The sequence below is a fragment of the Melospiza melodia genome, chromosome 6 (assembly GCF_035770615.1).
Source record: "Melospiza melodia melodia isolate bMelMel2 chromosome 6, bMelMel2.pri, whole genome shotgun sequence".
Taxonomy (NCBI): domain Eukaryota; kingdom Metazoa; phylum Chordata; class Aves; order Passeriformes; family Passerellidae; genus Melospiza; species Melospiza melodia.
The window spans coordinates 56132586-56155246 of record NC_086199.1 but is presented as its reverse complement, the minus strand read 5'-3'; the positions used below and the strand labels follow the sequence as shown (position 1 = coordinate 56155246).

Here is a 22661-nt window from a genome sequence, read left to right as displayed (position 1 = left end):
ATTCAATCTGATCAGTTGCAGAGAGCAACTGATACCCAAACACTGTTTCTGTTCCACAGCGTCAGCTGAGGGACCCTCAGGGAGGCGCTGCTGGTTGTGATCCAGAGCAGAGCCTCGAGAAGGCCCCAAGGACCTTCCCACTTGCTGCTAATGAGGTCCCATACCTCAGGCTTGGGCAACTGGATGGCACTAGAGGACTGCAATGACGGTTTTGGGAGTTTGGCGATATCATAAAGCGATGCAGTGTACACAGAGCTTTGGCCACCCTACTTTGTGGGGTTTCACCAGACATTGTCCCTTTTTGTTTTTCAAGAATGCACTTTAAAGTGCCATGGGCAAGCTCAACAATGGCTTGGCCTGTAGGGGAATGAGGAATGCCAGTGAGATGTGACATGCCCCATAACTGCAAGAATTGATGAGTTTTCTCTGAGATACAGGCAGGGCCATTATCAATTTAATGGTGTGGCCAGCACTGCAGCAGAGCAAGGCCCAGCCCTACCAGGTCATGTGGGCCATGTGGTGAAGTGTGGCCCTGATCAGTGTCCAGTTACCTGTTCAGAAGCTGGAAGCAAGACAGCTTTTCCTGGGTTTTGTTTGTTTTTAAATGTGATTACACAGGGACGTGTTCAGCTTCCTTAAGTGGTTTAACAAGGTGTCAATATTCAAAACTAGCCAGAGGATTGGTTCTGATGGGCCCAGAGGAAGCTTTTAGCAGTCCTCACAGAGAATCACTTCTATAACTGATGGATTTTTTCTTTACCTAAAAACCAAGCTATGTTAAACCACAACATTCACCACCCCTAGTCTCTGTGAATACACATTTAAAAATCATCAAAATTATATTCAACATGCAACTTCTACTTAGAACAATAAAAAATACTAAACTAAACAGAAGGAAAAAATTGCTTACACTAATCTCCACCCCTAGACATTTCACTACAATAACAATATAAATTTTCCACTATAATTCTATTTAAACTTATTGCTTAATACTTGCTCTGCCCTTTATTTCTCCTAATTATCTCACAGCTTTCACCAATTGTGTGTATTCTCCACCAAAAGATGCAGTGGTTTCAGTAACCAGGCAAAAACATCAATTAAGTGTAATGGTTTTCATTTGCCAATCCGAGTTTTCTGGCCAATGCACCAACTAATGAAGTGGGTCTAGCACTGGCCAAATGCCAGTGCACCCACTAGAACTATTTACTCATTTTCTGTTGTGAGATAAGGATTAGGAGGAGGGCAAAACAGGTTTTGGTTTTAACTAAAAAATAAGCTATGCTAAACCAGAACACTAGGGAAGTTAACTCAGGGTCACCTTCAAGAATATTAAACAAGGGTGATAAATGTGGGGTAGTTAACCTCAAATAGGGTCATATCCAGCTGATGATACCTAAAAGTTTTTGTGCATCATTTAATGTTTGGATCTAGGTTGAAAATTTAAATGTTTGTGGTTGTATTGTCTGATGTAACATTTTAACTCCTCAGTATTTCCATGAGGGTTGTTGTTGCACCTCTTCAGGTGCAATGTGCAACTGCAACTCTTGCAGTACTTGCATCAGTTTTGGCTGAATCTGTAAAAGGCCTTCTTTGCTGCATGATTGACAGAGAGCACTGTAAATACAAATTTGGGATATCATCAAGACATAAAGGAATGGTAAAGAAACAGTTTTAAATCAACAATCAGAATGTCCCAGGTAGCAGGTATCATAGCAGGGCATGGCACTCCAGGCTGTAAAGCACCCACACTTTCCATAACTGTATTAATTTTTCATAAGTCATGGAATAACTTCCATTTACCTGATTTCTTTTTAATCACAAACACAGGGATGTTCCATGGACTTACTGATGGCTCAATATGACCTTGATTTAATTGCTCTTTAACCAACTATTAAAGAGTGTTCAGTTTTTCTTTTTCAACCCACACAGGTTGATCAGTGAGTCATTTTAAGGCTAATGTAGGATGCTTTAATGCCCTTCAGCACAGTGGCCCCTGTTAAAAATCTGTTCCCAGCCAAACCCCCCATGCTGACAAGACATCCCTTCCCCATAGGTGAGTGGCACAGCAGTAACATAGGGATGGATCGTGCCTGTCTGTTCTGGATTTTCAACTAACACAGGCTTACTACTCAAGTAACTTTGTGTGGTACCTCCAAGGCCAGCAACAGATCCTACAGCTATGGTGGGCCATGACTGAGGCCATGTGTAAGCCGATATGATCATAACATCTGCTCCAGTATCTATCATCCCACTGACCTTGATGTGGGACGGATTTGCCTGAGGCATTGTAAGAGTACAAACCACATTTGGTCTTCGATCAGACATGACCTGAGTCCAGTATACTTCAGGTTCCCCAGCAAAGCCAAAGCTTCAGTTTCCTCACAGCTTTGAGTCTGTTTCAGGAACACAAGACTTAAAAGGTACAAGTGGAACAATACAATTTTTAGTTGGAATGGATACAGGAGGAGTAGATCTTGATACCATAGCACATATTTGTCCAGTATAGTCTGTATCTGTAACTCCAGGGTGGACAAAAAAACCTGTAACATTGCTCTTGATCATCCTAATAATAATGTACTTAATCCCTCCCCAGTAGGTCCATGGGCCTCGAGGGGGATTTTATATACCTTCAACAAGTCTGTAAGTTATAATGCCATCGACAGACACTTCCACATCAGCAGATCCTCTTCTTGTCCCTGTGAGCTGGTTGCATAGACCTGCACTGGAGGACGGGAAGGTGCTCATGTCTGCAAGCATCTCCCTTTAGGACTCTTGTTCCTGTTTCCCTATCCACTAAGAGGCTGTCCGTTCACGTGGAATTTAGACCAGCATTGCTTGGCAAAATGACCGGGTTTTCCGCATCGGTAACAGTTTCCCACTGCAGGTACAGCTCTCCATTTCTGGCGTGTCCCTGATGAATTGTACCTACGGGGACAATTTGCTTTTATGTGGCCTAGTTGCCCGCATCCATAGCATTCACACGACCTTAGAGCAGCTGCCAAGTAATCAGCTAACTTAGTCATTTCAAAAGATACAGTTCCAACATCAGCACATGCATCAATCATTTCATCTAGGGATGGATTTATTTCTCGTAATTGGTCTATAGCTTTCTTGCAGTCTTCATTTGCATTGCTTCGTGCAAATGTCTGTATCAACAGACATTTTGCTTCATCATTTGCTATTTGCTTTTCTATTGCATCTTTTAATCGTTCTATAAATTGCATATAAGGCTCTTTGGGGCCCTGCTTAATTTTTATGAAACTCTGAGTTGGCATCACCAATCCCATTTTTCCAACTTTCATCAGGGCCTGCATTCCTAAATCTCTTGCCTTGGCCAATATCAAAGGATTTAGGCGTGCTTGCAACTGAGGGTTATGTACAGGAGGCCATCCCAGAAGCTGAGAGACCTCTGCCCCAAAGCATGGATCTTGCTGCGGCAACGCTAAACTACGCAGCCCTTGCCTTTCCACATTTTCCTTCCAGGTGGACTCAAACATCTCATATTCCTTCGGGGTACAGAGCAACCCCGCTATTTGCGTGACATCAAAGGGTGTCATTTCACATTCAGCTAGAAGCCGTAACATCCTTGTTACAACCACAGACCCCAGGCCATGCTGGGTAGCTAGTTGGCGTAACTGGGTGAGAATTTTAAAGGCGACTTGTATATAGGATGCAGTCCCATTGTTTTGCCCCTCTTGGTCATCCAAGGACTGTGGGAACATAGGTACAGAAATTCGTTCAGCAACTTCATAATCTCCACCAGTAAATGCCTTTAATTTCACACGTTGCCAAAAGCTAACTGGATTGTATGCTGAGATACTAGCCCCAGTCGTCCCACTCACAAGCTCTTGGCCACTCAAGAACAGCCGGGGATATGGATCAGAAAGTCGTTCAGCAAGTTCAAGATCCCCACTAGCAATGGCCTCTAATTTATGATATTGCCAAAATCTAACCCGGTCATATCCTGAGATAGTAGCTGACACTGGTTGCATGGTAAAATCATCCTTCTGAGGGCCAGCAGGGGGACGACAACTTGGGCCTTCCCTGTTAGGATTCCACAAATCTACTAATAGAGGGGATTCCTTGGGCTTCTCAGGCTTTGGCTGTGGACACGATGAGGTGTGGCATTCTGCCACTCTGGGTGCTGGCAGCTCCCTGCTGGAACTGTCAGCACCAAGTGCCGCATGGCTCCCGGCTCCTATTTCCATGCCGAGCTTGCGATTGGACCTATCAAGCACTGGAGGGGCTGCCGGCAGAAGTTTATCGTCACTCCGGTCATCCGCAGGCAGAGGAGGAGAGGATGGCTTTGTGCTAACTGGGGGTGCAGGACGTGGGGGTGCAGGTGCACACGGTGCCGGCGGAGTTGCAGGGATGGTAGGCGCGGATGACAGCTGCTTCCCTTCTGGTTTTTCACCTGTCCTTTTCACTCGTGAACTTGATGTGGCACCTACTCCTCCAACCGCTCCCTCCTGAGCTCCACCATCACTGGGTTTCTTGGCAGGTGGAGTCTGTGGTGCCTCTGCTGCTGTTTTTGCATTTTGCTCAAGTTCCAGCAGTTTCAAGGCGTCCAGCACCAGCCTCCAGGTGGTCATAATATTTTTAGCAGTGTCATCACCTCGAGAGGCTGATTCAAAAATCAATTCACCAGCCCGTTCCCAGATTTTAACAAGAAATGCAGCTTCTATGGTGGCATCTACCCCATGGTTCCTACACCACTGCAATAAACTATGCAGAGCCTTTTTATCACATTTTATCTCTCGGTGGTCCAACATAAGGCTCCATACATTCACTATAGCTTTTTCTTCTGCTGACACTTCAGCTTTTTCTTTGGTTGACACTAGAGATCCCATCATCCCCAGTGGATCACCTTCTTAATTTTAAGTCTTCACCTTTGCAGCTCACCACGCCGCTTACAGCTCTCTATGCTTCACTGTCTGGCCCTGCACCCACCAGTGTTTTATGAGTCAGAGGTGAACTCTCAGATTCTGGACTATCTTCCTTCAGCTCACCCTGAGAGAAAGCTGGAGCAGGGACTCTCTGAGCTCCCACCCCGTGAAAGGGCGTTGAGGCCAGGTGGGCAGCCCTGTTAAAGTCACACGTGTCCTCTGGGTTGGCACAAAGGGTCTTGTTCTTGTAGGAGCCCGTCACAATTGCATCCTCACTCAAGCGTTCAACCCCATTCAGCTCATCCTGGAAAAAAACAGAAAACACAGTGAAAGCCTCCAGACTGTATGACAAATCTTTCTTTATTTAAAAGCTGAACATTTCTCTCCCCTTTCTTCCACTCCACCACCTTCCAACATGAACAGGACTTTCAGCCTTCAGGAATTTAGCACAGAATCCCAGAATGGCCCAGGTCAGAAGGGACCTTAAAGACCATCGACTTCCACCCCTCACCATGGCAAGGAACACCTTCCACAAGTGCAGGGAGCTCCAAGCCCCATCCAGCCTGCCCTGGAACACTTCCTGGGACAAGGCAGCCACAGCCACAACAGGATATTTCCTGTACAATCTCACCATCACCCCCTTCAATTACTGCCATGCCAGGCAGCAGTTCAGAATCCTTGCTGCTCACACGTGATGCCAGTCCAGCCAAGCTGACCCAGCCTGACAGCAGCACAGGCTGCCTCAGTGTCTCCTGGGCAGGAAATCTGCCATGGCCCCAAGTGTTTCCTTACACAGCCTCCTGCTGCTGCTGTGCTTTCCTTGGCACTCAGAGAATCCACAGGATCACGAACAGCGAGAGGCTGACGGGCACTTTTCTCATGGGCACCATCTGCTGAACAACTAAGAGGAAGCTACACTTAGTTACATGTTTATTAGAGCAGCTGCCCATCTCCAACAAATTCCACTCAAGAGTGTAAGTCTATTGATCATTCCAATCAACCAATTTCTACTACAGAACTAGCACTAAGCCACAGATACAGCTCACCAGAATATAGCTAGTTCATAGAGCATCTTAAATAGTTCTAGTTTGAAGAACAGAAGACTATTTCCTCATCAGGGACTCCAACTAATCAAATAAAAATTACCACAAAACACACCCCCCTCCCCATCCATGCAGCTAACGGTTATTGCAGCTACTACAGCAAGGGTTTGATGCTTCCATTTGCCTTCCCTCTGAAATTCAGGTCTTCAATAACCCTACCTTGTGTTCTGATTTGTCAAAGAAGAGATTCACAAATATGGAGAAAAATGGAACAGCAGCCAGTGGGGGAAGCCGACCTACATCTTTAAAGAAAAAACAAGAGATTCTACCATATCCACAGTTCTTCCAAAACAGCATATCCAACATTACCTAAAATACTTAATACCCAGTCTTAAAACTACTGTCCCAAGCAGGTGTCCCGTGTACCATGAGGAAATGGATTCAAAGACAGAAAAAAAAAGTACTTATAAGATTTCAACTACATAATTTAAACCACATGCCAAGTCTCTGCATAAGGCCCTTAGAGATAATTTAGCCTGGTGCTCAGTTCTACCCACTCTGTCCCTCTCCCTGCTATGAAAAGCTGCTCCCTTGGTAAGTAACAAATCTCCATCCCAGAGAAATGGGCATGCCAAGAGATTTACCCTCTGATGTGCCATCACTGACTTCCAGGAGAAAGAAATGTCTTACAGTTTAACAGGAATGCAGATTTTACACATCTGTCAGCTAAACCCTGGCACAGCCATGGGCAGAGACACTCTGCAGTCCACAGGCAATCCCTGCTGCTCACCACTCCTCAGCATTCCTTGCTTCCATGCAATTCCAACCCCTGGGAACTGTCTGTAATACCAAACAGTCTTTGCCACTCCTCCCTCAGAAGGAGCCTGTCTGTTCCCTGGCCATCATCAGCCACAGAAAGGTACAGCAACCTTGCAAAACAATGTTTCCCTCTGCTCTAACTAAACCACCCCATCTCCTGGGATTTATCAGCATTTCAGGGAGCACTGTACAAGCACCACACTCACTCCTCCACGACCTAAGCAACACTGTTGGCATGGCAACTCTGACAGCTTATTGCAGAATAAAACTCCAGATATGCTGAGCACAGAGTTCCCAAGACAGAAAAAAAAACAGCCACAAATCTGCCTCCATTTGGGGCTCTTTCACAGCAAACAGCACCCTAAGACACAGAGCTTGTGCTTCTGTGTAAACACACTGAGCTAAGGTATTAAGCTCATTAGCATATATGAATATGATACAGGCCCCCACATCATGAGCAGCACTGAACACTCCCCATGTCCTTATGCAACCTCTGCTGAAGCCTCTGTCTTCAAGCTGCAGCACTAATTGCTTCCAGCCCAACAGATTTTTAAATTCTCCCAGCTGCAAGAGAGGCTTAAGTACTCACAAAACAAGTCCCACTTTCAGGAAGCAGCTTTGAGAATCCCAGATGCAATCCCCCATCCCAAACTCAAACTCACATCATTTGTGGCTCAGCTGACTCGTCCACATAGGGGGTGAAACTGGGCACTGGGGGGGGCACTTCCAAGCCAGAGCTCCCAGTCCTGCCAGGACGCTGTGGAAGGAAAGGCAACATCAGCAACACAGGGATTCATTTCAGTCTCCACATCCCTCTGCATTCTGCATCTTCCTTTCCCTCATCTACTGCTCATCTGGGCATTTTCTTACATTGAAAATTAAACTTGATGGAGACTTTTCCAAATTAATTCCCTTCTGACACAGTCACAGCCCACCAGCTGAACACTGGCACCTCAAAGGCTCCTCCTGCACGTCCTCACCAGCCCCAGCTCCTCTTATTCTGAGGGAATGTTTATATATTGTGAAAAATGCATGTGTTTTATGACTGGCTTTTCACAAATATTAAAATGAATATTATATGTGTTGTGTTAGAAAGCAATGCTGTATTAATTCTTAAGTACTGTGTTATATATAGTTTCAAGTTATAAAAGTTGTTAAAATAGAAACTATGCTACATAAGATACTTTGTTTAAAAGAAAGGACCCACAGTGAGATAGCAGCCACAGGACACCTAAATCTTTCAGAGAAAGGGCATTTATTGCCCTCTCATCAGAAGAAACGAACTTCTTCCCTTCTTCCCGCCTCGAAGGCTCTGTTAGGATTCAGAGGAAGAAACTGACGATGACCAGACAGAATCCTGTATGTGAATGGAATTTATGCACCATGTATGAAGTGTATGAATATGCAACAGGCCGTTGCTTTCAAGGGTTAATCCTCTGTTAACGGGTGTCCTTTTTAGGGCTCCTCCTGCCCAGAAAAAGGTACCTTGGGGTCTGTAACTCTTTGTCTCTATTGACTCATATTGTCCTAATTCAATTTGTCCTAATTGTTATTACTCTAATTGCGTTACTATTTTTTAACCATTTTATTACTATTAAACTTTTAAAAATTATAAAAACAAGTGATTGGCGTTTTTCACATATATATTGAGGGATATATATACATACACATTATCCTAGTCAGGCTGGGTATTCCTTACTTGCCACAGATGTCACAGTTGTCATTTTACAGCCAAGATTGTCGCAATTCTATGATAATATTCACTCCCAACAACCTCCAGACTTGGAGTTTGGTTTTTTCTCAGTTTTCCCATCAGAGGCCATTGCAGCACCACAAAAATCCCTGAACAGTGTTATGAATGAAGTTCTGTATGTCTAATTAATAAACAGCAAAATTTAATTTAGCAGCAATTTCACTTGAACTGCAATTTTATACAAATGAATACAATTGTTATAGATAATTAATTATAAAGCCAAATCAATAATAAATTTTATTTCATGACCAGGATTCGGTTTCTGATAGGCGCAACCAAAGGGGCAGCGTCGAGCCTGGGAACACAGATCCGAACTCGAGGGCTGGGGATCCCCTCTGCTCACCAATGCTGTCTGTGAAATACAAAGCTGTGTTTCGTGTCAGGTACACACAGGCAATGTGTGCATTTGTGATTGTGATATGTGTGGAGACCGACAGTGGGACAATTGCGAATTCTAATCATATCTGAGGAATGTAAAGTATGGAAGAAGGCCTTTGAACCTATCTTTTGTTTGCATTTAACCTTGGTTGATTTAGGAGCATTGGAATTAAAGCTTTAAGCATGTTGCTTTTTGCTTGTAGTTAATCCTTAAAGAGTTCTGCAATAATAACCTTTTGAAGTATAATTTTAGAATATTGCTTGTATCCTTGAAACTATAGCTTTGGAAAATATATAAAGGAAATATGCTTACCTCACGCCTTAATAAAGCAGAGAAAGACAGCCTGAGAAAGGATGAACATCACCTCAGGGTTTATGGTACTGACCAAGGGAAGCTGGACATCACTGTTATGAGATTTATAGTCTCTGCAATCAAAGACCCACATCTGGGGAGCTGGACTTCACCAGATGGGATTTGTCTTTCCTCTTTTGGAAACCAGACCACCACCATCTGAGGATACTCGTTTTCTGGGATACATCCTGAGAAAAACTAAATCACAATAGTGTATAGAATTGTGACGTAAAAATTGGGACTAGAAACTGCTGATGAGTAGAAATTAGAACAGAAACTGTTGAGAAAGCTTTTGAGTACCCCTATAAATACCTGTAACCTTTAACTATCAGTGTGCAGTTGGAGGGAAAAATTCCCCAGCTGTACCCAGCGCTGTATTGCTCATACTTTACCATATTAATTAATAAATTGATTGCAGCTTGAATATTGGCCTAGTCAAGCTTCTTATTTATAACATGCCTCTACCGGGCTCTGCCTTCGAGGCGGGAAGAAGTTCATTTCTTCTGATAAGAGGGCAATAAATTCTTTTTCTCTGAAAGATTTAGGTGTCCTGTGGCTGCTATCTCACTGCAAGTCCTTTCTTTTAAACAAAGTATCTTACATAGCATAGTTTCTATTTTTATAAGCTAAAACTATATTTAACACAGTACTTAAGAGAATTAATACAAAAACTACTTGGGGTTTTCTTTGCCTGAGGCAGAGTTTCTCCTATTCCTCATTTCACTTTACATATTCATGCAGTTTCCTTTTCTCTGTGCTGGGCTGGACAAAACCGTTTCTGGGAAGTGATGAATGCTGATTGTCCTGGTATTGGGATGCACACCTACGATTACTCTATCTTGATCATGGATACTTATCAGGTGTTCATAGCTTGGGTGTCTCTGCACTGTCCTGGAAAAGGGCCCATCTCCACACAGAGCCCCCGTCTTTTCATTTGCTAATTAGGTTTTTTCTCCTGGCTGCAGTCTGTGATTTCACAATTGGTGAAGCAATCTCTCAGGCTGCTTGTGGTTTTAAATCTTGAAGAATTTTTTGTACAAGCACAACTTATTTCATGAATATTTTACGCAGGCACGAATTATTCCCTAACATATATCACACAATCAAGTGTATTAAATATAACCAAGCAAATAAAAAAGGGGCTGTGATTAATTAAGTATGATTAAGGTTTGGATAAAGCATAAGCAAAACTGACCAGGGTACGGGGAGGGCTTCTCACCCTGACCCAGTACAAAACAAAGTAATCCAAACTACACTTCCATACTGTATGCTAATACATATTCATTGATATTTTTCCATAAATCTCCTATTTTCAATTCCTGAAATCTATGTCACTATACTGCATAGACAGTGTTATAAATTTAACTCCGCAACGAGTTAAGTTGTCCAATTGGAATTTGTTAATTATAGCAAGCAAAGGTAATAAGCAAAGCAGCGCTGGGCGACTGGGGAGTCTCTGCTCGGCCAACAGCCGCGCTCAACCCCCGGTTCATCCCTCTTTTTATGCAGGTCTGTTTCCGCGCACGTGTCCTTTTCTTTGCGCATGCTCCAGTCGTTGCTAGGGGGTCTTCTTCTACCCCCTGGTGGTCGCTGGATGAAGGCTCAAAGTCTTCCTCAGGCCTGTACTCTTGACCTCGGAACTCTCGCCTTCCTTCTATGGGGTGGTGTTTGGCTGGTTTCTATTTCTCGGCTAGCTCTTCTTAGTTCCTAAAACTTAGCTTTTCGCATGGTTAGTATTTGCGCAATGTATGGTTAGTTTACACAGGCAATAGCTGAAATATTCTTTTAGGTTATGTATTTCTTAATCACACGGTTGCCCATGTATTTCTTAATCACATGGTTGCCCATATCGGGGTTTAGTGAACAGGGATATTCATTTCAGACAGCACATGCTCCAGTTGTTGCTAGGGGGTCTCCTGGCTTTTCAGGGGCAGGGCAGGCTTTCTGCCTTCCTTGCTGTCCTCTGAATAACCTCACAGGCTGCACATGCACACTAAGCTGTGTGTTTTGTAAGTAAGCATTATGTTCCAAACAAGCCTTATTATTTCATAGATAAAACCACAACTTGGATTCCTCACCTGGAATCGTCCCAACTTAGCTCTGTTTTGGGATCTTGCTTATCTCAGTATTACATCCTGTATCCTGTTTTTCACGTGTAACAAAGAACTCTGTTCATGCCAAGGCCAATTCTGTTTTGGGATCTTGCTTATCTCAATCCTACTTTATAACTTTATAGTTAAAATTTAGTTAACACAAATCATATCCATTTATCACACACAGTTCTTATTTTACAGCCAAGATTGTCCCAATTCTATAATATTCATTATCCTGTCCACCAAGAGCCTCCAGATTTGGAGTTTGGTTTTTTCTCATTTTTTTCATCAGAAGCCATTGCAGCACCACAAAAATTCCTTAGCCATCTGAGATCTGACAATGACTGGGAGAGGGGCTCTGCCTGGTGCAAGCAAGAAGCCAATTTATTGTTCTACAGCTCAGTTTATGTACTCTTACAGCTTTAGGTGGAATTTTCCACTGCCAAAGTGATAACCACGATATTTATGTTTCCTGGTAACATTGCTTAACCACAGACTTGCATGACTTGCTTTAGACAAAGAACAATATTTTTCTAGTTTCTCTTTTACATTTCAGTTTGCTGTTCCCAGGGCTTTGGGCCCACCAGGTGCAAGATGAGAAACTGTGCAGTGCTTTTTGTTCTACTGCTCAGCTGTCCCCCACAGAGGTCCATCAGTAAAGAGAAGAGGTGGAATTTAGTCTGGCAACACACTACTCTCATCTGCCTATTTCAATTCCCTGAGACTCTTCAGCACAAAATAAGTTGCATGGTGGGAATACTCACTCCTCTTTTCCATCATTTCCCAAACTGCTTCCTGAGGCATCTTGAAACCAGCAGTAAGAGAAATACTTTCTTCCCTGTGCAGGTTTTAATATGTCAGAGCATTCACCAAAGGTTATTCTTGCACTGCCCTTCAATGGAGTGGAATTAAACATCCTTGCCTCTTCTGCCAGAAACAGGATATTTTATTTAATTAAATTTAAGAAATTTCATTAAGTGGGGAGCAGAGACTACTTTAAAGGCAGACACTAAGAGAAATATGAAAGCATTCAGAGACCAGAATGAATGTTTTAAACAGCACAAAGAGGTAGGTAAAAGAAATTTATATTAATTCCTCCTCACTCTTCTCAGCTATATTAAGCCTGTGATTTACTGAACTTTTCCACTAATTTAATGTTATAAATGGCTATGTAGTAGTTGGCTCTCACTGCTATTTATATATTTTAATTATAGAAGTGCAACTCCTTGCAAATAATTATTTTAAGTTTTAACCTGTTTTTAAGTATGGAAAAATGAGTAATAGCTTATGGGCAATGCCAACAGAGAAGCAAGGCTTTCACAAGATGTAAGTGGGCTTGCAAATATGTATTTTAAGACATGCTTGCTGTGGCAAAACATACATTTAAAATAGCAGAAGTAGAGAAAGGAAAACCACAAAAGAAGCACCAAGCTTAAAGTGCCAATACCAGACCTTCAGAAGAACCCTGTAAACTGCTGAAGTCTGCAATCATTGAATTGTGCAAAAGGAATGGAAACCTGAAGTAAGAAGTGTGGTCAAGGAGTCCAAAACAGATGTACGACAAAAACTGAGGAAGTGATGCACCTGCAAGGCTATAAACAACCCTGGGCTGAAGAAGGGAGAGGGTACTGGCTTTACCAGGCACTCAGGCACTTGCATCTTTTGCTTTATGTTTTATCCTTTCCAAATAATTTATCAAACTCTTATAGTGTGGGCTCAGTTTCTCACATTTAACCAAACTGCTTTCTATCTGAAAAGAATGTTCTTGGAGTTTTCAAGAAATTTAGCCTGGTTGCATCCCTCCCTCATTCAAGTTTTTCTTACCAAGCTCCACTTATAACAATATCCATATTGAAAAGAGGAAAATACTTTTGTTACCTCCATACCTGAAGTTGTTAGCTTGTATGTATTCTTCATGTATTTGGAGTTCCGTAGACTGTTAAATGCCTCAGTGTAACTTCCAGTACTCCCCCACCTTTCATTCCCACAGGGAACAGGCCCTTATTGACACATTCCTAAAACTTTGTTATCTCTTGCCTCCTACTTCTCCAAGGACATTTATTTTGCACCACACAATCGCTGGCATAATGAAGGCAGCTGAGGAGGGCAGAAGCCAGGGAGGAGATTACCTCGCCAGCTGCTTCTCTCATTGGACAACATTGGCCTGATATTCCAATTGCCCAATCCTATCAACTGTAAGGATTGAATTCTGAGCTAGGTTTTATCATATTGTGTCCTTGAAGGTTTGCAAGGAAAGCTTTGTTTTTACATTACCATTCTAACATGGTCTGGAAAAGTTTGTGTTCCAGCACATGACCAACAGAACAGACCACAGCGGACAAAAGTGTGATATTTGTTATGGAATACTTCGTGCCTGTGTAAAATAAACACAAAATAAGTTGTGCTTGTCCGAAAAATTCTTAAAGATTGAAAACCACAAGCTGCAGCCTGAGAAAGAGATTGCTTCACCAATTGTGAAATCACAGATGGTAGCAAAGAGAAAAAACCTAATTAGTAAATGAAACTACGTGGCTCTGTGCAGAGATGGGCCCTTTCCAGGACAGTGCAGAGACACCCAAGCTATGAATACCCGATAAGTATCCATGATCAAGACAGAGCAGTCAAAGGTGTGCATCCCAATACCAGGTTCCCTTAACTCGACAATCAGCACTGATCATTTCCCAGAAACCGTTTTGTCCAGCCCAGCACAGAGAAAAGGAAACTGCATGAATATGAGAAGCGACAAGAATAGAAGAAACTCTGCCCCAGGAGGAAAAACCCGTGTATAAAACTAGCCCAGCAGAGGCAGCAGTGGTGAACAGAGAGAGTTCAGATCTGTGGTCAGCAAGAGCTAATCCCGGGCTCGACACTGACCCTTTGATTGTGGCTATCGGAGACCAAATCCTCGTCATGAAATATAAATTTTTTATAGATTGATTTGGGTTTATCATTTATTATTTATAACACAAGCATCTTAAAGTCACCCTAGGGCATCCAGGCATCAGCCTCGTGCCTTTCTATTCTTCTCAGCTACAGAGAACATGGCAACACTGGGGCTTATCCAAGCACCTATGAAACAAAGCTGATCTCACAGCATTGATTCCCTTCACACAAGCTCTTCCATCACTTCTCTACAACAGCCTGAACACCTGTAGCACAGCTGTTCCTTTTGGTGTCTACTTGAAGCCATTGGAAGCTCCTCTCTGTCATCCTATTGCCAGGATAAATATTCCATTGATACTGCTCTTGAATTCTTTTGATCTGCGCTCTTCTCTTTTCCTCACAAGCACTTCAAAACAAGACTTGCAGAATGCTGCACAGCCCTTCTTTGCACAAGGCAGCCAACAAGTTCTTCCTTCAGCTTCTAGTTTCCAAAATAATTCAACTCTTACATTTCTCTCTTACACATTTAACTAATGCCTGCCTTCTCTCCCCTTCTCTGGCTCATGTTTTGCCTCTTACATCCCTTTTCTGCCCTTCAAACATTTCAGCAGGCCACCTCTGCCAATTCTTCTCTTTAGCAAGAATTTCCTTTTCTTGAGTTTAAAACTCCACAGAGAGTTTTTCAATCTTATTCAAGCAATATCAGCCTGCTAAACTTGAACAGAGTACACATGGCCAGGGACTCTTTAGGAGAGCAACCATTCACAAGGGATGCAGTGACAGGACAAGGGGGAATGGCCTTAAGCCAAAGGAGGGTGGCTTTGGGTGAGATATTGGGATGAAATTCTTCCCTGGGAGGACGATGAGGCCCTGGCACAGGTTGCCACACAGAAGCTGTGGCTGATCCATCCTTGGGAATGCCCAAGGCCAGGTTGCAGGGGGCTTGGAGCAACCTGGGCTAGTGCAAGGTGAAACCAGATATCTGTAAGGTTCCCACTAATCCAAACAATTTCACAATTCTATCACTAAATCTGTATTTACAATAGACACAAACCACAGGCAAGGGGGAACCTCCGCTTCGAGGTTTAGAAGTCATCAACTTCCACACACCTTCCTCTCTTTTCCCCGTCTATTTTCAGCCACCTTACCCTGCTGGATTTCTAAAGTCCTGCACTGATTTCTTTCTGCAGGCTGGACATCTCCTGTCCCTGGCCAGAGGAGCTGCACACTCTCCCTTCTCAGGAGGGAGTGGCTGTCTCCTGGGACACGACCACCTCTCCTTTAATCCTGCGTTTAAAAATAAATGGAAACCTGTACCGCTGGGTACTGACCTGAAACCTGACAGAGACAGCTTTCCTAAGCCCATTCACCCTGAATTCCTGTAGAGCCAAAACACACCGCTCAGATACCCAGCTTTTAGAGGGACTTGGGGGTTTAATTCCCCCGTACGGGAAATATATGAAAAAAGCGCCCATCTTGACAATGAAGAACCGCAAGCAGGCAATATTAGCAGCAAAAGCCACTACGATTAGGCCATCTCCCTCCCCGGTGATTGCTCTTTTCCATGCCCGGAGAACCTCCCCCCCACCCTCCTCACAGGGGTTGCCCACGGCTGCGCTCCGGCCAGGGGGAGCCTCAGCCAGGCTCAGTCGGGACCCCCTCCCTGGTCCTTCGCCAGTTCGACGGGCGGCTGCAGCAGGCGGGGGCACAGCCGAGCCTCAATCCCTGCCTGAGGCGGCGGGGCAGAGCGCCGGGGACTCTCCGTTGGCACCGGCGGCAGCCGAGGCCGTTGGTGCCCCGGGACGCATCGCCGCACGCCGGGACCGGGCACCCCGCGCTGGCCGGGCAGGAAAATACGTCTCAGAACGCCACAGCCGCGAGCGCCACGTACCTCATACCCTAAAGCCCCTCACGGATCCCACAGACACAGCCCCTCCGCCCTACACACCTCACAGCCCGTCACCGACCCCCAGAGACACCCACAGCCCCACAGACCTCACAAAACCTCAGCCCCTCACGGTCTCCCCGTGCTCCTCTGCCCCGCGCACCCCACGGCCCTCAGCCGCGCGCCCCTCACGAATCCCGCAGCCGCCAGTCCCGCGTACCTCAGTACTTGGAGCCCCTGGGCCCCACAGGAATGCCTCAGCCCCCCACAACCTCTCAAGCCCTACACAACTCACGGCTCCCCGAGCGCCTCTCAAGGGCGCGGCAGCCATCAGTTTCTCGAACTTCACAGCCCCTCAGAGACACCACTGATAACTCGAGGGCCTCTCACAGACTCCACAGCCCCTCAGCCTCCATCTCCGACCCCACAGACGCGCAACCCTCACGGATCCCACAAAACCTCAGCCCCGTGTATCTCACAGCCCCTGAGACCGCCTCAGTCCTCCATGGACCCCTCAGCCCTGCAGCCCACAGCACCTCAGCGCTCAACCCCGTACGTACCCCACAGCTCCTCCAGCCGCCTTAGCCCAGAGCGCTGCAAGCTTCGCCAACCCTGTCCGGACCCGCCTCCCACCCAGCCGGACGTACCGCACACAGTCCCCGGCCGCGCGAAGAACCACAGCAGACAGAGCACCTTCCGCCAGCCAAACAGCCAAGTACTGCCGCAGCCTTAATATTCAAGCCTCTCCCGCCTCCCCACTGGCCACGCCCATCGCCCCGCCACGCCTGATTGGGGACGCCATCCTGCGTCGCCCCAGAGCATCACGGGAAATGTAGTTTTCATCTCACCAGCGCCAGCCGGCGGGGAACTATAAGTAATTTTAAAATTAATGCGGTCGCAGTTAGTCTCATCTGAAAGGCCTACTCCAGTTCCTGATCGCGTGTGTTCTCGCCCTTTCAATCTTCTAACCGCTGGCACTTGCTGATTCTCCACGTTATTTCTCTGTCTTAAATTCATCCCATCATTTTTTTCTGAAGCACTCACTTCATGCAACTGTAGATGAGTTCTGCTTTGGTTGTCACAAAAAACCCTCACTTTTTGGGTGAAAAATACATAGTTTGCCCCTCCCAGAAGTGTATGTGTTAATGTGATTCTCAGCCTCATTAATTACCTTCTCTCCAACAGCATTCCAAGAAACAACTTATTCATCTGTTAGGCTGCAGTAATACACAGGAGCCTGGAGTGACTGGAAGCGTCCAAGGCCAAGTTGGAGGGGGCTTGGAGCAACCTGGGATAGTGGAAAGTGTCCCTGTTCATGGCAGAGGGTGGAATGGAATGGGCTTCAAGGTCCCTTCCCACCCGGAACATTCCAGGATTTTATGAATATGTCATCACTGCTTCCAGTGCACGGAGCACGACCGGGAAGTGAGACGAGATTTTTCCTGCTCGTTGACAGGGCTGAGGGAAGAGCTCAGGAGAAACCACGGGGGCAGAGGGTGAGCGCCCGTAGAGGCCGCACGCCGACAGCCTGTCCTGCTGCACCCCCTCGTGTTCCTGCCGGGAACTGCAATGAGCCGGGACTGCCTGTCGGCCTCTCTGAGACCTGAGATCCTAAAATCCAACATCTGCAGAGTCTCAAGGCTACAGATGTCCTGTTCCCCTCTGCATGCAGGACCTGCAAACGCTGATGTATGAGGCAGCTGCAAAAAGAAATTGTCATGGCCTTGGACAGGAATATCCTGCCAGGAACATAGATTAGCTGCCTGCTATTGTTGGAAATGTGCTCAATAACAGAGATATTTGTCATAAAGAAAACTGAATGAGCAGAAAGCAGGGTTTTTTCACATCTGCCCTTGACTCACAGACTCTGGAGGCCTTTGTGATGGTCATGATTAATAAAGTTATTGTATGCACAGAAGAAACGAACTGTGACGTAGTGTTGGTGGGACATTGTTTCTGCATGACACGGGCAAGAAACTCATGAGAGAACTAGGACCGGGGACGGCAGGAGGGGCGGGGCAGTGCCGGAGGGGCCCGGTCGATGCGAAAAATGCGTATTTTATGATTGCCTTTTGGCAAATATTAAAATTAATATTATATGTGTTGTGTTAGAAAGTGATGCTGTATTCATTCTCTTAAGTAGTGTGTTAAATATAGTTTTAGGTTATAACAAAATGTTAAAATAGAAACTATGCTATGTAGGATACTTTTTTCTAAAGAAAGGACTCGCACCGAGATAGCAGCCACAGGACACCTAAACCTTTCAGAGAAAGAGAATTTATTGCCCCATTATCAGGAGAAAGTAACTTCCCGCCTCGCTCAGCCAGAACGACGCCGTTAGAATTAAGAGGAAGAAGGTGACGATGACTAGACAGAATCCTGTATTTGAATGGAATTTATGCATCATGTATGAGGTGTATGAATATGCAACAGGCTATTGGTTTTAAGGGTTAATCCTCTGTTAACGGGTGTCCTTTTTCAAGCTTATGCTGCCCAGAAAAAGGTACCCGGACGTCCGTATCTCTGTTTGTATTGTCTCATACTTGTCCTAATCCAAATTGTCCAAATTATTATAACTCTAATTGTATTACTATTTTTATAACCATTTTATTATTATTAAGCTTTCAGAAATTTTAAAAACAAGTGATTGGCGTTTTTCACAGTCGAGCTGCGCGGGGCTGTGATGTCAGTGTGTGTTTGTGCGTGTGTGACGGACAGCGACAATCGCGCCTCCCGCGGGGGCGGAGCCGGCCGCAAATCGAATCGGCAACGTCCAGGAGGGCGGCCCGGGCCGGAGGTGGCGGAACCGCTCGGACCCGGCTGTTGCCAGCACATAAAATGGCGGATCCGGGCAGAACTCACGTGATACCACACCTAAGATGGCGGACATCACGGGAAGTGACTTCTGCCAGCACACAAGATGGCGGAGTTCGGGCGGAACTCACATCACCACACCTAAGATGGCGGCTTAGGTGTGTCCCGCCCTTTCCAATATGGCGACGTTTCGCGCACGCGCTTTGAGTAGGGAGAAAGTGGCGCCAGGGATGGACTCCATGCCCAGTAAGATGTCCCGGTGGGGACGGCGGTGTTGGTCAGAGGCGCCGCGGGCGAGCGGGAGGCGGCGGCAGGCAGTGCCGGGGCAGCCTCCATGCCGGTCGCTGAGGCGAGAGGCCCCCTGAGCGGGCACGGCACGGGCCCGGCTCTGAGGGAGCCCCCGCCGAACCCGAACCCCGAACCCCGGCCCTGCCCTGGTGAGCGACCGGAGCGGCTGCTGCGTCAGGCCCCCGGGGAGATCGTTCGTGGCCTCGGCCTGGGGAAGACATGAAACGAGAAAATGGTCGAGAAAAGAACACAAACAGCCTCTTCTGGACATGGTGGTGTCGGTCAAAGGCTCTGTGTCACCACAAGTCTGTAGAGCCCCTCTGAGGCAGACACCGCCCGAGGCCCCTGCTCTGGGCAGAGATGGAGATTTACCCCTGGCTGTTGTTCTGGGTCAGTGACCGTTTGTCCTGGTAATTGGTGTTGTTGAATGTCATTGCTGCAATATTCCTTCACACAGGGTGCCCTGTGCCAGCACTTACAGTCCCTATGCTCAGGAGTGATTAATTAAGGTGTTTTAGTCCTTGTTATTAATTCAAGTAAATAATTTCTGTAATTTTTAGCAACATACCTGGTCTGCTGCCCTTAATCCTGACAGGGTTGTACAGAGGTTTGATCACACCTTTAAAGCAGTTTTTCTCCCCGCCCAGTTATACTGACTGAGACCACACACAGGTGATGCCCTCGAACTCTTGGGTTAATGTTAATTCTTGCCAAATTATGAGGGTAAATTCCAGTGGGTCTGTACCAAAAGATAGAAGCCCTGAAGTACAAACAGCTGTGCTGCAGGACCTGGTGGCAATGCTGTGCCCCTGCCAGGACCTGTTCAGGTGTTCCAGTGGACCATCGGGTCCAACTGCTGCTTTTGTACAGCCTTGTCATAGTTTGCCCCTGTATTTGAAACTCAGCTATCCAGGCCATAGCACCCTTCCTATTGAATGTCAATCCCCAAACCCAAAAGGAAATGTGTGGTTTCAGAGCTTTTGCTGAGTTTCTCAGACTGTCAGTGACAAACCATTATGAGAACCCAGTGAAAGAGACAGACATGGATTTATAAGTATAACTTAACTATTTTAATAACTCTTGTACAGTGCATGGTTATATCATTGTCTCCTTCGCTCAGGTACATCAATGTACAGTTCTTTATAGCAGAGTCTGCAGGCAGTACAAACAGAACAGATGCACAGCTCAGTCGCATGGAAATTTGTAAAAGTGACCTCTGCAGTGAGGCCTGCTGAGACGTTTGTTTTGGGAAGTGCTCCTGTGGCTCCCAGCTTTACAGAGCTGTCGTGTACACTCCTGTTAAAATGCCAGATAGCTGTAATTCCCTGTGCTTTGCTTTCCTCTACACCCCAGGACTAGAAGGTGGGGTGTTTCCTAGCTCAACATTTGGTTTTATTTTCATTTTAGAAACTTTCGCCTCCTGTGCTTGCCATGCTGCTTCCCTTCACCCTCTTCCAGAGCCAGGGCTTCTCAGGAGGATTGTCCTCTTCATCCCTCCCTGACAAGGTGAGTGCCCTTCTCAGATCCCAGCAGGGCTGTGACCAAACCCAGGATCCCCCCCTGCCTGCACCCTGATTCTGCTGCTGCCAGCAGCATCCTCTTTCAGGTGAAGAAAACAGATTATCCATGGGAGACAGTCAGGAATAAAGCAAACCTGAGGTGCTCTGGTGCTCTCAGATTGAGACACGAGTTCCCCAACGCTGTGTTAAAGCTTTTCCCATTAAATGTGCAAGGACAGACACAAATCTGGGCAAAGACTGAGCAGTGCTGAGAGAGAAAAGCCAACTGTCCCTGGGCTGTGGGCAGCTCTGGAGCTGTGTTTGCTTCACTGCTTTGCAATCAGCTTGGTCTGTCAGGTAAACAGAGACAGAAATGCAGTGTGCCAAACTTGCTGTGGACAGGAACTACGCTGCTTGCTTGAGTTTTGAAATTGTGAGTAAATTTTGGAAGCATAATCACTAATTCTGCCTCCAGTGAGAGAGATTTTCCTCACCCCCTATTTACAATTGTTATATAGAAATGCACATAACTTTATGAAGGAAAACAGGAAGTCAAGAGCAACACCCTGTGCTAAATTAGATTTTTTTTCCTTGTGCCCATGTATTTGGAGTTAAACCTGCCTTGCCCGGTGTGCTTTGGGGTTTCAGCTATTTGGGAATAACTTCAGCTGACTTTCTACAGTGAAAAGCTGAAGGTGGGGACGAGTGACCAACACCCTGGGAAGGGCTGTGGGTGTGCCTGGGACAGGAGCAAATGGTCAGGGCTTATCTTCTCCTGGTTTGAGGCCGGGTTTGGCAGCCCCACAGCATTCCAGGGCAGGATCAGTGGCCCAGGGAAGGGCTGCACAGCTGCCCTGAGCCCAGGCCTGTGCATCAGCAGCAGTGGGCAGGTGGAGCTCATCCATGTCCAGTTCAGATCCCTTTGTTTGTCACTCCTGCTCCTTTCTAGGCACTGACAGCTCATTTCAGCTGCTCAGAGGCAGCACCAACTGGTCTGTGGATTTAGGGAAGCAGCCAGTTTGGGAATGTGTGTTGCCATTCCAGCCTTGTCCAGTGAGGGGGCACAGGGGACAGGAGGGGGACAAGGAGTTGTCACCGGGCTGTGCTCACAGGCTGCAGGGGACACCTGCACTGAGGAGGGAATGGAAGTGGGGCTGCCTTAGGCTGCCCACCCCTGGCAGTGTCCAAGGCCAGGCTGGACAGGATTTGAACAACTTGGTCTTGGGAAAGGCGTCCCTGCCCGTGATGGGGGGGAACAGGATGAGCTTTAATGTCCTTCCCTTGAACCCAAAGCAGTGCAGGGTTGTTCCTGCAGCCTCATTGCCGGGGTGCAGGCTCCAGGCCCTGAGCTGGCCCCTCCTGAGCTGTGTGCCAGCCCTGCTCTGCCAGCCAGGGCTGGGAGCAGGGACAGCCCTTGGGGAAAAGCTCTGGGGTCTCTGTTTGAATCCAGCCCTTGTCGTCCATCCAGCCCCGTGGGAATCCTGCTCCGATCGCATGCACGGAAAATCTCAGTATAAAATACATAGTTATAAAAAAAATACTTCATGCAAAATTAAAACACCTTTCCCAGTGGGATGTGGTCTTATTGCCAACCCTTCCCAAGAGTGTTGGAGGAATTGTCACTCTGATGGCAGCTGGAGCCCAAGGGGAGCTCTGCTGCCTCCGGCCTGGGCCGGCAATCATTACTTTCATTCCCTTTTTTCTGCACTACTGAGGGCTAAGAGCTGAAATAAAGCAGAGAGACTTTAATTAGCAGAGTCAATCCTTTCCTGGCGGCGCTTCATGATCTCTTGGAGCTCTGACTCCCCTCTGCTTTTCTGGAATGGAAACAAAACAGGAAGTTTGGATCTGAACTTGAAGCTGTAGTTAAATTACAGTATTTAATAAATGCTGTGGGAGGAGAGCTAGTTTCAAAGGGATAGGTGATATCAGTAAAAAGCAGATTAATTAGTGCAAATAGGGGGATCC

At 46.2% G+C, this 22661-nt stretch overlaps 2 protein-coding genes across 7 annotated transcripts in view; both read right to left on the bottom strand.

Annotated features, from left to right (window-relative positions):
- The window catches only part of BUB1B (BUB1 mitotic checkpoint serine/threonine kinase B), a 46739-nt gene extending 29925 nt beyond the window's left edge, over positions 1 to 16814 (bottom strand). For 3 of the 5 annotated variants that reach the window (XM_063158401.1, XM_063158399.1, XM_063158404.1), the window contains exons 1-4: positions 16740 to 16814; positions 7411 to 7505; positions 6149 to 6231; positions 5010 to 5190 (exon numbers count right to left, since the gene is read on the bottom strand). The gene's annotated coding sequence lies outside the window, so the exon portion shown is untranslated. Of the gene's footprint in view, positions 1 to 5009; positions 5191 to 6148; positions 6232 to 7410; positions 7790 to 16739 lie in introns of those variants that run through there. The other 2 variants (XM_063158400.1, XM_063158402.1) reach the window with 2 other exon arrangements.
- A 3427-nt stretch (positions 16815 to 20241) lies between these two features.
- Positions 20242 to 22661, bottom strand: part of EPS8L2 (EPS8 signaling adaptor L2) — a 48868-nt gene continuing 46448 nt past the window's right edge. For both annotated transcript variants that reach the window (XM_063158393.1, XM_063158394.1), the window contains exon 21: positions 20242 to 22510. In XM_063158393.1, the coding sequence (XP_063014463.1) occupies positions 22439 to 22510 (72 nt within the window). In that variant the 3' untranslated portion in view covers positions 20242 to 22438. The remainder of the gene's footprint in view (positions 22511 to 22661) is intronic.